The sequence below is a fragment of the Hemibagrus wyckioides genome, linkage group LG03 (assembly GCF_019097595.1).
Source record: "Hemibagrus wyckioides isolate EC202008001 linkage group LG03, SWU_Hwy_1.0, whole genome shotgun sequence".
NCBI lineage: Eukaryota > Metazoa > Chordata > Actinopteri > Siluriformes > Bagridae > Hemibagrus > Hemibagrus wyckioides.
In genome coordinates, this window is record NC_080712.1 from 23,765,461 (window position 1) to 23,779,670 (window position 14,210).

At 41.1% G+C, this 14,210-nt stretch overlaps 1 protein-coding gene across 8 annotated transcripts in view; it reads right to left on the reverse strand.

Annotated features, from left to right (window-relative positions):
• The window catches only part of LOC131346077 (echinoderm microtubule-associated protein-like 4), a 93,538-nt gene that overhangs the window by 27,816 nt on the left and 51,512 nt on the right, over positions 1–14,210 (reverse strand). For all 8 annotated transcript variants that reach the window (XM_058379469.1, XM_058379447.1, XM_058379431.1 and 5 more), the window contains exons 2-3: positions 13,669–13,845; positions 176–311 (exon numbers count right to left, since the gene is read on the reverse strand). In XM_058379469.1, coding sequence (XP_058235452.1) covers positions 176–311; positions 13,669–13,845 — 313 coding nt within the window. The remainder of the gene's footprint in view (positions 1–175; positions 312–13,668; positions 13,846–14,210) is intronic.

A 14,210-nucleotide genomic window follows, 5' to 3' on the forward strand; every position in this document is an offset into this window, starting at 1 on the left:
AAACAAACAGATTATTAAGAAGTCAGAGATCTGATATATAAATAAGGGATTAGATCTGGTATTTACAAGGGGGGAAAAAAGGGCACGGCATGGCATAAATTCAGTACTGTGATCAGAACTTTGTGCGCTTGGCTTGTTTTTTGAGGATTTATGCATGCTTGTAAGTGCGCACTACCTTTTGGCTGCGGAGGACAGCGTCTCTTTCCTGGCTATGGACACGTTGGAGCTGCCTCGGTGAGACTTGGAGCCACCGCTGGAGCCACCGTTAGCGATACAGGACATGGAGAAAGCCTCGCGCAGTGGAGTCGGCCCTGCGCAACAAATCATTTATTAGCATGAGAGTGTGAACATGCATGTGTATCAAGCTGAAGAGATATTTCTAATCGCTATTTCTGAGATTTGAACGCTGGCCCAAAGTCATGTAATGACTGGAAGAAACAGAAGAAATCAATGGAGGACAAGTGAAAGGAGGATGGTGATGTAAGGTTATTTGGAGTAGAGATAAAGAGGACAGAAGGGAGGGAGAGGAGGATAAAAAGCAGCTTAATAAGGACAGGATGCAGACAAGCTAATTGGATCAACGAGGAAGGGGTTAGGCCGGGAAAGGCCGAGCTGGAGAGCTAACACTCCGTAACTAAAAACAACATGAGAGTGAGGAGAAAAGCAGCAACACCTGAGGAAACCTAGAGGAAAATATATATATATATATATAACATCCTGAGAAATACATCCTGAATACATCCCTACAATGAGGCACAGACTTGGACACGTGTGTGTGTGTTTTATATATATATATATATTTGTGTGTGTGTATTTGTAGAGTACATGTATAAGCAGCATGGTGGATTGAAGTGTGTGTGTGTATATATATATATATATATATATATCTATATCTATATATATGTGTGTGTGTGTGTGTATATATATATCTATATATGTGTGTACCTCTAATACAAATTGCCTTTTTTTTTTTTTTTTTTTAAAAAACAGACAGGCTATAGTTGAGAGACTGGTTATGGGATGAGTCTTCAGTAGCCGGAACACATAGCAGAGGCAAGTCTCTGGATGCTGATGATTAGTGACAGCAGTGCTATAAGTGTAAATGCTTTAATGAGTAAATCCCACCTCAGTATAGCGTGTTCAGAGTAAGCTGTGACACGGTTGCAACAGTTTGCATCAGCCAGGCTATTTAAAACTGACTCTCAGTGACGTGCTCGTGTAAAGGTCTGATTTAATTACACACACCACTGCTCCACTCATCCCATTCACACCTCTCTAGTTTCTGACTTTGTAGAGATATTTGTAATTATTTTGTTACTGTACACTGTAAGCTTTGCTGTGGAGATTTGATTAATTACATCTTCCTGGGTGGATGAACCTGTGTGTGTGTGTGTGTGTGTGTGTGTGTGCAGTACATATGTGAGCAGCATGGAGGATTGCAGTGTGTGTGTGTGTGTGTGTTTGTAGAGTATATGTGCAAGCAGCATGGTGGATTGAAGTGTGTGTGTGTGTGTGTGTGTGTGTGTGTGTGTATACAGCCGAAACCAAATATTTACATACGCTTCAGAAAAAAACACAAAAACTTTTTTTTCCTTTACTGTCAAACATTAAATCAGAGTAAACATTTTCTGTTTTAGATAAATAAATATTAACATTTTTTGCATTTGTTAAATGTCAAAATCGAGCGAGGGAGAATTTTTATGTATTTTTTTTTTTTTTATCACTTTCATCATACATACATACACTACGTTTGTGTCTTAACAAAAAGAAAACTCCAGATGATTCCATTCTGAGCTTAAGACGCTTCTGATAGGTTAACTGATTCCATTTGAGTTAATTGGTGGTACACCTGTGGATGCATATAAAGGCACACCTCAAACACAGAGCCTCTTTCTTTGACATCATGGGAAAATCAAGAGAAATCAACCAAGACATCAGGAAAAGAATTGTGGACCTCCACAAGTGTGGCTCATCCTTAGGTGCAATTTCCAGATGCCTGAAGGTCCCACGTTCATCCGTTCAGATAATAATACGCAAGTATAAAAAACATGGGAATGTACAACTATTATACCGCTCAGGAAGGACACAGATTCTGAGTCCCAGAGAGGAACGTTTTTTGGTGCGAAATGTGCGAATCAACCCCAGGAAAACAGCAAAAGACCTTGTGAAGATGCTGGCTGAAACTGGTAAGACAGTTTCATTATCCACAGTAAAACGAGTCCTGTACCACCATGAGCTGAAAGGTTACTCTGGGAGGAGAAAGCCATTACTTCAAAACCACCATAAAAAAGCCAGACTACAGTTTGCAACTGCACATGGGGACAAAAATCTTAATTTCTGGAGACATGTCCTGTGGTCTGACGAAACAAAAATTGAACTGTTCGGCCATAATGATAAACGGTATATTTGGAGGAAAAAGGGCGAAGCTTTGAAGCCTCAGAACACCATCCCAACTGTGAAGTATGGGGGTGGTAGTATAATGTTGTGGGGCTGCTTTGCTGCAGAAGGGACTGATACACTTCACAAAATAGATGGCATCATGAGAAAAGAAAATGATGTAGATATATCGAAGGAACATCTGAAGACATCAGCCAGGAAGTTAAAGCTTGGGCGCAAATGGGTCATCCAGATGGACAATGACCCCAAGCATACCTCCAAATTAGTTACAAAGTGGCTTAAGGACAACAAAGTCAAGGTATTGGAGTGGCCATCACAAAGCCCTGATCTCAATCCCATAGAAAATTTGTGGGCGGCACTGAAAAGGCGAGTGCAAGCAAGAAGGCCTACAAACCTGACCCAGTTACACCAGTTCTGTCAAGAGGAGTGGGCCAAAATTCCAGCACTATTGTAGAAACTGATGAAAGTAATAAAAAAAAAAAATTCCATAAAATTCTCCCTCGCTCGATTATGTTATATGTTAATATTTATTTCTCTAAAACAGAAAAAGTTTACTCTGATTGAATATTTGACAGTAAAGAAAAAAATGTTTTTGTGTTTTTTTCTTAAGTATATGTAAATATCTGGTTTCAACTGTATATATATATATATATATATATATATATATATATATATATATATATATATGTGTGTATGTGTGTGTGTGTGTGTGTGTGTACCTCTATTACAACCTAGCAAACTCTGGGGGGAAAAAAAAAATAAGACTGGCTATAAGTGATAGTTGAGAGACTCTAGTTTCCTAAACAGCTCGGCTTCAGTAGCAGATGTTATGGCGTGTCGCGGCCAGTCGCATGCTTTATTTAGCTTATTTCTTCACGTTGTTTAGCTGAAGCCACTGACCCAGAACCTAGCTACAGGGCTCAGAGATATTCAGTCAGAAAGGGAATGTTTTGCACTGACGTGGATTCATGGAGTCATGGTTCATGGATTTATCCTCTCAGGTCTGATTAGCAGAACGATGGCATGCATTGTTTAGAAAGAAGTCCGTGAATGAAAACAGATTAGTTGTGTGTGTGTGTGTGTTCTGTTTGTCAAATTCAAAACAGACATGTCTCATCCTCTCATAGAAGTGGAACTGCGTAGTTTTGCTGAGGAATAAAACATGTACACTTCAAACTGACTGAATCTAGCCACAAATCATCACGAATAATTAAGCATCAGATAAATAAGTGTGTGTGTGTGTATTTGTAGAGTACATGTGCAAGCAGCATGGTGGATTGAAGTGTGTGTGCGCGTGTGTATATATACAGTATATTTGTGTGTGTGTGCATCTGTACCTCTAAAACAAAATAAATAAATGTTGTTTTATGAGTTGAACACTGCTGATATAGTGATCTATGAGTTCCATTCTGAACAACAGCACACACTGCTCTCAGTCAGCTCTGTACGGCTGTGAAATGGTGTATGGCTTTGTGCAGTCATGACATAGGTAAGCTCTGACTGGGATTAGTCCTCTGTGTTAGGGTTTGTTTATCTTTGCTGTCTGGAAGACTGCTAATGGTTACACCTGGCTGTTTTTTCAATATGATTAAAAGTGTCAGACTGAGAGTCTTTTTCATTCCACCTCTGCCTGATAATGTCTGATCTTGTCGGGATTTGACTGTGTGTTGAAGTGTCTGGCGGGAGAGAAAAATAAATAAATAAAGAGATATGTGCCTGTGATATGCTGTGGATGGAAAGCAGAGATTTCCTTCATTATTTTGGATCGCATTGGTTCTCCTGAGACTGTACAGTCTCTCTCTCTCTCATACACACACACACTCTAATCCACTATTCTGCATGCAAATATACTGTACACACATACACACACTCCAATTCACTATGCTGCATGCACATATACTGTACATACACACACACACTCCAATTCACTATGCTGCATGCACATATACTGTACACACATACACACACTCCAATTCACTATGCTGCATGCACATATACTGTACATACACACACACACACACTCCAATTCACTATGCTGCATGCACATATACTGTACACACATACACACACTCCAATTCACTATGCTGCATGCACATATACTGTACATACACACACACTCCAATTCACTATGCTGCATGCACATATACTGTACATACACACACACTCCAATTCACTATGCTGCATGCACATATACTGTACATACACACACACACTCCAATTCACTATGCTGCATGCACATATACTGTACATACACACACACTCCAATTCACTATGCTGCATGCACATATACTGTACATACACACACACTCCAATTCACTATGCTGCATGCACATACACTGTACACACACACACACACTCCAATTCACTATGCTGCATGCACATATACTGTACATACACACACACACTCCAATTCACTATGCTGCATGCACATACACTGTACACACACACTCCAATTCACTATGCTGCATGCACATATACTGTACATACACACACACACTCCAATTCACTATGCTGCATGCACATACACTGTACACACACACTCCAATTCACTATGCTGCATGCACATATACTGTACATACACACAAACTCCAATTCACTATGCTGCATGCACATATACTGTACATACACACTCCAATTCACTATGCTGCATGCACATATACTGTACACACACACACACTCCAATTCACTATGCTGCATGCACATATACTGTACACACACACACACACACATACATATATGCATATACACTACTCACAGAAAGTTAAGGATATTCGGCTTTCGGGTGAAATTTCAGGATGCACTTAAAATGCACTATAACCTTTACATGTGAACTTAATTTGACCTTCTCAACACTTTTGAATGCACATGTCCAACTGTTCAGTGTTTCAGTACTTTTTGCATAACTTACTGTTCTCTAACAAGGTGCTTAACGGCAAAATTCACAAATGGTGTTTGGTCCATGAATTGACCAATAAATTTTCTGGTTCAATTAGAATTGATATTTAAACAGTCCTCTTCATCATTCTGTTCACATTTTGACATCATGAGACCAAGACGACATCTAACAACTGATCAACAGAACCTCGCCATTGTGAGGCTTCAAACAGGATGTTCTCAGAGGTAAGTGGCCACTGAGCTTAGAGTGTCACAGAGTGTCATCAGCAGGTTGCGACAGAGATACAGAGAGACTGGAAGAGTCACAGAAAGGCACAGAAGTGGACGTCCTTTGGCCACATCCCACGTTGATGACCGCTTCATTGTGAACAGTGCCCTGTGGAAACGGATGATGAACGCCACTCAACTCCAGGCACATTTAAGGGAGTTGAGAGGCACCCAAGTGTCACGTCAAGTGTCACGTCAGACCATTCGAATTTACATCAGTGTGGTCTGTGTGCTAGACGACCTGCAAGGGTACCTGACCACACCACCAGGCACAGGCGTCATCGTCTTGCATGGGCCAGACAATAAGTCGACTCATAAACAGCATGAGACGTCGTTGTCAAGCTGTAATTGATGGTCAAGGGCACATGACAAATTATTGAGACATTGACATTTTTTGTTGTGGTATACCCACCACTGTTGCTGGCTTTTGTTTTAATAAATTATTTGAGATGAGGAAATCACCATTGCATGCTTCTACTTAAATGCCCTACTTTCATGACATATCACTGTAGCGTGAACTTTTTACATTTTCCATAAATTTCACCCAAAAGCCAAATATCCTTAACTTTTTGTGAGTAGTGTACTGTACATCCTCATCATGGCACCTGTTAGTGGGTGGGATATATTAGGCAGCAAGTGAACATTTTGTCCTCAAAGTTGATGTGTTAAAAGCAGGAAAAATGGACAAGCGTAAGGACCAAACGCTTTTGGAGTTTGACAAGGACCAAATTGTGATGGCACCTCCAAAACTGTAGCTCTTGTGAGGTGTTCCCGGTCTGCAGTGGTCAGTATCTATCAAAAGTGGTCCAAGGAAAATATATATATATATATATATATATATATATATATATATATACATACATACATACACACACACACACACACACAGACATATACAGTACACATGCACTTTATGTCTAGAGCTTAACCTTATTTTTACTCTTCAGACCAGGTCTCATGCAGCTCTGTGTCTTTACTTGGCAGCAGTATCTGGGAGGAAAGTTGTTTTATGTCACACTGTGTCTCACTCCCTGCGTCAGCTATATATGGTTGAAGTATATTTGCATGTGTGTGTGTGTGTGTGTCTGTGTGTGTGTGTGTGTGTGTGGTTTCTAGTTAGTTTGGTGACGTTATTGTTCATAGTGGTTACACAGGAGTGTATGGCATAACGTGTTTATCTGCTCTTACTGCAGAATGATGAGTCTCTAGCACTATAAGGATGTGAAGTGTGCAACAGTGTGCACTCTTCACTGCTTCCACTTGAGGTTTCTTCCTCGTGTCGTCTCCGTGCCACTGTCACTGATTTATGAATCTAAATCTATATTCAGCTTTTCACTTTGTGGCAACTTCTGCTGTCAAAACCTTTAATTATAACATCATAGCACACTTTTAGTTTAATCACAAATTCTGTTCCCTGTGTAGAATAAACCGATATGGCGATGAAATGAATTTTTCGGACGAGATGGGAACATGGAATGAAGAGACAGGAAACAGAGCTCATGGAGCACGATGGAGATGGCAGGAAAGAGACGAGGAGCGGAAGAGTTCGTGGAAAGGAGCTAGAAAGAGCCGGGTCAGGGCATGATGTAGTGTACTTCTTAGTCTCGCTTCAGTTTTTCCACAAAAACATTGACACACACTTGGGATTTCTGAGGTCAGACCAGACTACATGTCTGATAGAGAAGTTGCTCCATGAAGAGTTTCTTGTTGGTCTCTACTTCGAATCGGGTAGCGTGAATAAAAACGTACAGTGCTCTCAAGTCCTCCTTTTTTTACTGTGATCCTTAGTCCTAGAGCTGTGTGTTAGAAACAGCTCTGTTTAGAGCAGCTTGATTAAGGCTTCACAGAGCTACAGGATCTAGATGAAAAGCCATTTCCATTTGTTCCTCCTGAGGGGAAAAGGAGAAGGCTGCTGCTAGGAAATCACACGCCTACTCACTTTCAGTCTCTAATGCACACAAGCTACACTTTACAACACAGAGAGAGGCTGGGAACTGGCCTTACAGCATGAACTATCTGTTTCTTAGCATGTATAGACCCCCCCCCCCCCCACACACACACACACAAGCATAAACACAGGCAAACACAGGCAAACACACACACACACACACACACACAAGCATACACACACACACACACACACAGGCATAAACACAGGCAAACACACACACACACACAGGCATAAACACAGGCAAACACACACACACACACACACAGGCATAAACACAGGCAAACACACACACACAGGCATAAACACAGGCAAACACACACACACACACACAGGCATAAACACAGGCAAACACACACACACACACACACAGGCATAAACACAGGCAAACACACACACACACAGGCATAAACACAGGCAAACACACACACACAAAGGCATAAACACAGGCAAACACACACACACAGGCATAAACACAGGCAAACACACACACACACACACATGCATAAACACAGGCAAACACACACACACACAGGCATAAACACAGGCAAACACACACACACACAGGCATAAACACAGGCAAACACACACACACACACAAGCACAGACACACACAGGCACAAAAGCAGACACAGACACACACTGGCACACAAACTAACACACACAGACACTCACGCACACAAACACACAGAGTGACACATAGGCACAAACACACACAGGCAAACACAGGCACAAAAACAGACACACACACTGGCACACAAACTAACACACACAGGCACACAAACTAACACACACAGGCACAGTCACAGGCACAAACACGCACACATGCATAAACACAGGCAAACACACAGGCACAGTCACACACAAAGAGACACACAGGCACAAACACAACAAACACACACAGACACTCACGCACAGACACATACAGACACTCACGCACACACACATACATACACACACAGACACATAGGCACAAACACACACACACACACTGGCACACAATCTAACACACACAAAGTACAGTAACACACACAGGCACACACACACACACGGAGGCACACAAACAGACATACAGGCACACAGACACACAGGTACATGTACAAACAAAACACACACACACACACACAGAGGCATAAACACACACACACACACACACACACACAGAGGCATAAACACACACACACACACACACACACACAGAGGCATAAACACACACACACACACACACACACACAGGTGGCAGATCACAGTGGGAACGGGAAAGGAGGAGGTGGAGAGAGGATATGGGTTAAAGCCCTGCTAGAAGCTGTTTTGTTTTTTTGTTGGCACAAATACTTTTCCTTTTCTTCTTCTGTTTTGTTTTGGAGTTTTTACGCACACACTTACACACTACACAAACACAACACACTTACACACTACACAAACACAACACACTTACTACACAAACAACACACTGTGTTACACACTTCACAAACACAACACACTGTGTTACACACTTCACAAACACAACACACTATGTTACACACTTCACAAACACAACACACTGTGTTACACACTTCACAAACACAACACACTGTGTTACACACTTCACAAACACAACACACTTACACACTACACAAACAAACACAACACACTGTTACACACTTCGCAAACACAACACACTGTTACACACATCACAAACACAACACACTGTGTTACACACTTCACAAACACAACACAACACACTGTGTTACACACTTCACAAACACAACACACTGTGTTACACACTTCACAAACACAACACAACACACTGTGTTACACCCTTCACAAACACAACACAACACACTGTGTTACACACTTCACAAACACAACACACTGTGTTACACACTTCACAAACACAACACACTGTTACACACTTCACAAACACAACACACTGTTACACACTTCACAAACACAACACACTGTGTTACACACTTCACAAACACAACACAACACACTGTTATACCCTTCACAAACACAACACAACACACTGTTACACACTTCACAAACACAACACACTGTGTTACACACTACACAAACACAACACAACACACTGTTATACCCTTCACAAACACAACACACTGTTACACACTTCACAAACACAACACACTGTGTTACACACTACTCAAACACAACACACTGTTACACACTTCACAAACACAACACACTGTGTTACACACTTCACAAACACAACACACTGTTACACACTTCACAAACACAACACACTGTTACACACTTCACAAACACAACACACTGTGTTACACACTTCACAAACACAACACACTGTGTTACACACTTCACAAACACAACACACTTACACACTACACAAACAAACACAACACACTGTGTTACACACTTCACAAACACAACACACTTACACACTACACAAACAAACACAACACACTGTGTTACACACTTCACAAACACAACACACTGTTACACACTTCAGAAACAACACACTGTGTTACACACTTCACAAACACAACACACTGTTACACACTTCAGAAACAACACACTGTGTTACACACTTCACAAACACAACACACTGTTACACACTTCACAAACACAACACACTGTGTTACACACTTCACAAACACAACACAGTGTGTTACACACTTCACAAACACAACACAGTGTGTTACACACTTCACAAACACAACACACTGTTACACACTTCAGAAACAACACACTGTGTTACACACTTCACAAACACAACACACTGTTACACACTTCAGAAACAACACACTGTGTTACACACTTCACAAACACAACACACTGTTACACACTTCACAAACACAACACACTGTGTTACACACTTCACAAACACAACACACTGTGTTACACACTTCACAAACACAACACACTGTTACACACTTCACAAACACAACACACTGTTACACACTTCACAAACACAACACACTGTGTTACACACTTCACAAACACAACACAACACACTGTTATACCCTTCACAAACACAACACAACACACTGTTACACACTTCACAAACACAACACACTGTGTTACACACTACACAAACACAACACAACACACTGTTATACCCTTCACAAACACAACACAACACACTGTTACACACTTCACAAACACAACACACTGTGTTACACACTACTCAAACACAACACACTGTTACACACTTCACAAACACAACACACTGTGTTACACACTTCACAAACACAACACACTGTTACACACTTCACAAACACAACACACTGTTACACACTTCACAAACACAACACACTGTGTTACACACTTCACAAACACAACACACTGTTACACACTTCACAAACACAACACACTGTGTTACACACTTCACAAACACAACACACTTACACACTACACAAACACAACACACTGTTACACACTTCACAAACACAACACACTGTTACACACTTCAGAAACAACACACTGTGTTACACACTTCACAAACACAACACACTGTTACACACTTCACAAACACAACACACTGTGTTACACACTTCACAAACACAACACACTGTGTTACACACTTCACAAACACAACACACTTACACACTACACAAACACAACACACTGTTACACACTTCACAAACACAACACACTGTGTTACACACTTCACAAACACAACACACTGTTACACACTTCACAAACAAAACACACTGTGTTACACACTTCACAAACACAACACACTGTTACACACTTCACAAACACAACACACTGTGTTACACACTTCACAAACACAACACACTGTGTTACACACTTCACAAACACAACACACTGTTACACACTTCACAAACACAACACACTGTTACACACTTCAGAAACAACACACTGTTACACACTTCACAAACACAACACACTGTTACACACTTCACAAACACAACACACTGTGTTACACACTTCACAAACACAACACACTGTGTTACACACTTCACAAACACAACACACTGTTACACACTTCACAAACACAACACACTGTTACACACTTCACAAACACAACACACTGTGTTACACACTTCACAAACACAACACACTTACACACTACACAAACAACACACTGTGTTACACACTTCACAAACACAACACACTTACACACTACACAAACAAACACAACACACTGTGTTACACACTTCACAAACACAACACACTGTGTTACACACTTCACAAACACAACACACTGTGTTACACACTTCACAAACACAACACACTGTGTTACACACTTCACAAACACAACACACTGTGTTACACACTTCAGAAACAACACACTGTGTTACACACTTCAGAAACAACACACTGTGTTACACACTTCACAAACACAACACACTGTTACACACTTCACAAACACAACACACTGTGTTACACACTTCACAAACACAACACACTGTGTTACACACTTCACAAACACAACACACTGTGTTACACACTTCACAAACACAACACACTGTGTTACACACTTCACAAACACAACACACTGTTACACACTTCACAAACACAACACACTGTTACACACTTCAGAAACAACACACTGTGTTACACACTTCACAAACACAACACACTGTGTTACACACTTCACAAACACAACACACTGTTACACACTTCACAAACACAACACACTGTGTTACACACTTCACAAACACAACACACTGTTACACACTTCACAAACACAACACACTGTGTTACACACTTCACAAACACAACACACTGTGTTACACACTTCACAAACACAACACACTGTTACACACTTCAGAAACAACACACTGTGTTACACACTTCACAAACACAACACACTGTTACACACTTCACAAACACCACACACTGTGTTACACACTTATTACTCACTCACTCTTACTCTCACTCACTCTTATTACTCACTCACTCTTATTACTCACTCACTCTTATTACTCACTCACTCTTATTACTCACTCACTCTTATCGCTTACTCCATCGCTCACTCACTCTTACTCTCACTCACTCTTACTCTCACTCACTCTTATTACTCACTCACTCTTACTCTCACTCACTCTTATTACTCACTCACTCTTACTCTCACTCACTCTTACTCTCACTCACTCTTATTACTCACTCACTCTTACTCTCACTCACTCTTATTACTCACTCACTCTTACTCTCACTCACTCTTACTCTCACTCACTCTTATCGCTTACTCCATCGCTCACTCACTCTTACTCTCACTCACTCTTACTCTCACTCACTCTTATCGCTTTCTCCATCGCTCACTCACTCTTACTCTCACTCACTCTTATCGCTTTCTCCATCGCTCACTCACTCTTACTCTCACTCACTCTTACTCTCACTCACTGTTATCGCTTACTCCATCGCTCACTCACTCTTACTCTCACTCACTCTTACTCTCACTCACTGTTATCGCTTACTCCATCGCTCACTCACTCTTACTCTCACTCACTCTTACTCTCACTCACTCTTATTACTCACTCACTCTTACTCTCACTCACTCTTATTACTCACTCTCTCGCTCACTTACTCACTCTTATTACTCACTCTCACTCACTCTTATTACTCACACTCTCTCACTGACTCTTACTCTCACTGACTCTTACTCTCACTGACTCTTATTACTCACTCTCTCGCTCACTTACTCACTCTTATTACTCACTCTCTCGCTCACTCTATCGCTCACTCTCTCGCTCACTTACTCTTACACTTACTCACTCTTATTACTCACTCTCTCGCTCACTCTCTCGCTCACTTACTCTCATTACTCACTCTATCGCTCACTCACTCACTTACTCTTACTCTCACTCACTCTTATTACTCACTCTCTCGCTCACTTACTCTTACTCTCACTCACTCTTATTACTCACTCTCTCGCTCCATCACTCACTCACTCCATCACTCTCTCACTCTCGATCTAAATCAGTGGTTCCAGATGGATGAAATCTCTCATTTAAAGGCAGCAGCACATGAATCCTTTTTAGTGAAGACAGTCCTATTATTCAGTCTACTGACGTTGAATTTCCACAGAAAGCTTTCGTTGTCATCATGTGACAACTAAAGGCAACAGAAATTCTAATACGATGTTGCAAAAAAAAAATTGTAAAGCAAATATTGACATTTTAATCTAACACACACACACACACACACACACACACACAGACACACAAACATACCTTTGGTGTTCTGCTGCTTTTTGGCAGCCATGTCCTCAGACTGAGCGAGGCGTCGGAGCACGTCGGCCAATGCAGCCTTCATCACGGTGAGCTCATCTTCCTGCTGCTGCACACGCAGCTCCAGAGACGACAGCCGGTCCTGCATGTCCGAAACACTCGCCGCAGAAATACTGTCATCTGAGCGAGAGAGAGAGAGAGAGAGAGAGAGAGAGAGAGATTCAGATGGGTGCAAAAATTCAGATCTTTTCTTCTCTAGCATCTAATGTCTATATGACTGCGAAAACCAAATAAACCCATCAAAAAATGCATCTTTTGTTTTTAGCCTAAAAAGAGTTCACCCATAATTAGCTAGTCGTAGCTAATAAACTAATCACAGTCTGATTTTCTGAAATTTTCTCTCACGCTGAAGTGTGTGTGTGTGGTAATAGATACACATGAAAGCCAGGTTGGTTAAGATATGAGATCTGACGTGTGATATTTCCTTATCTTAGCAAAATGTTGGCAGAAAAGGATCTTGGTGTTTAGAACCTGAGAAGAAAAGA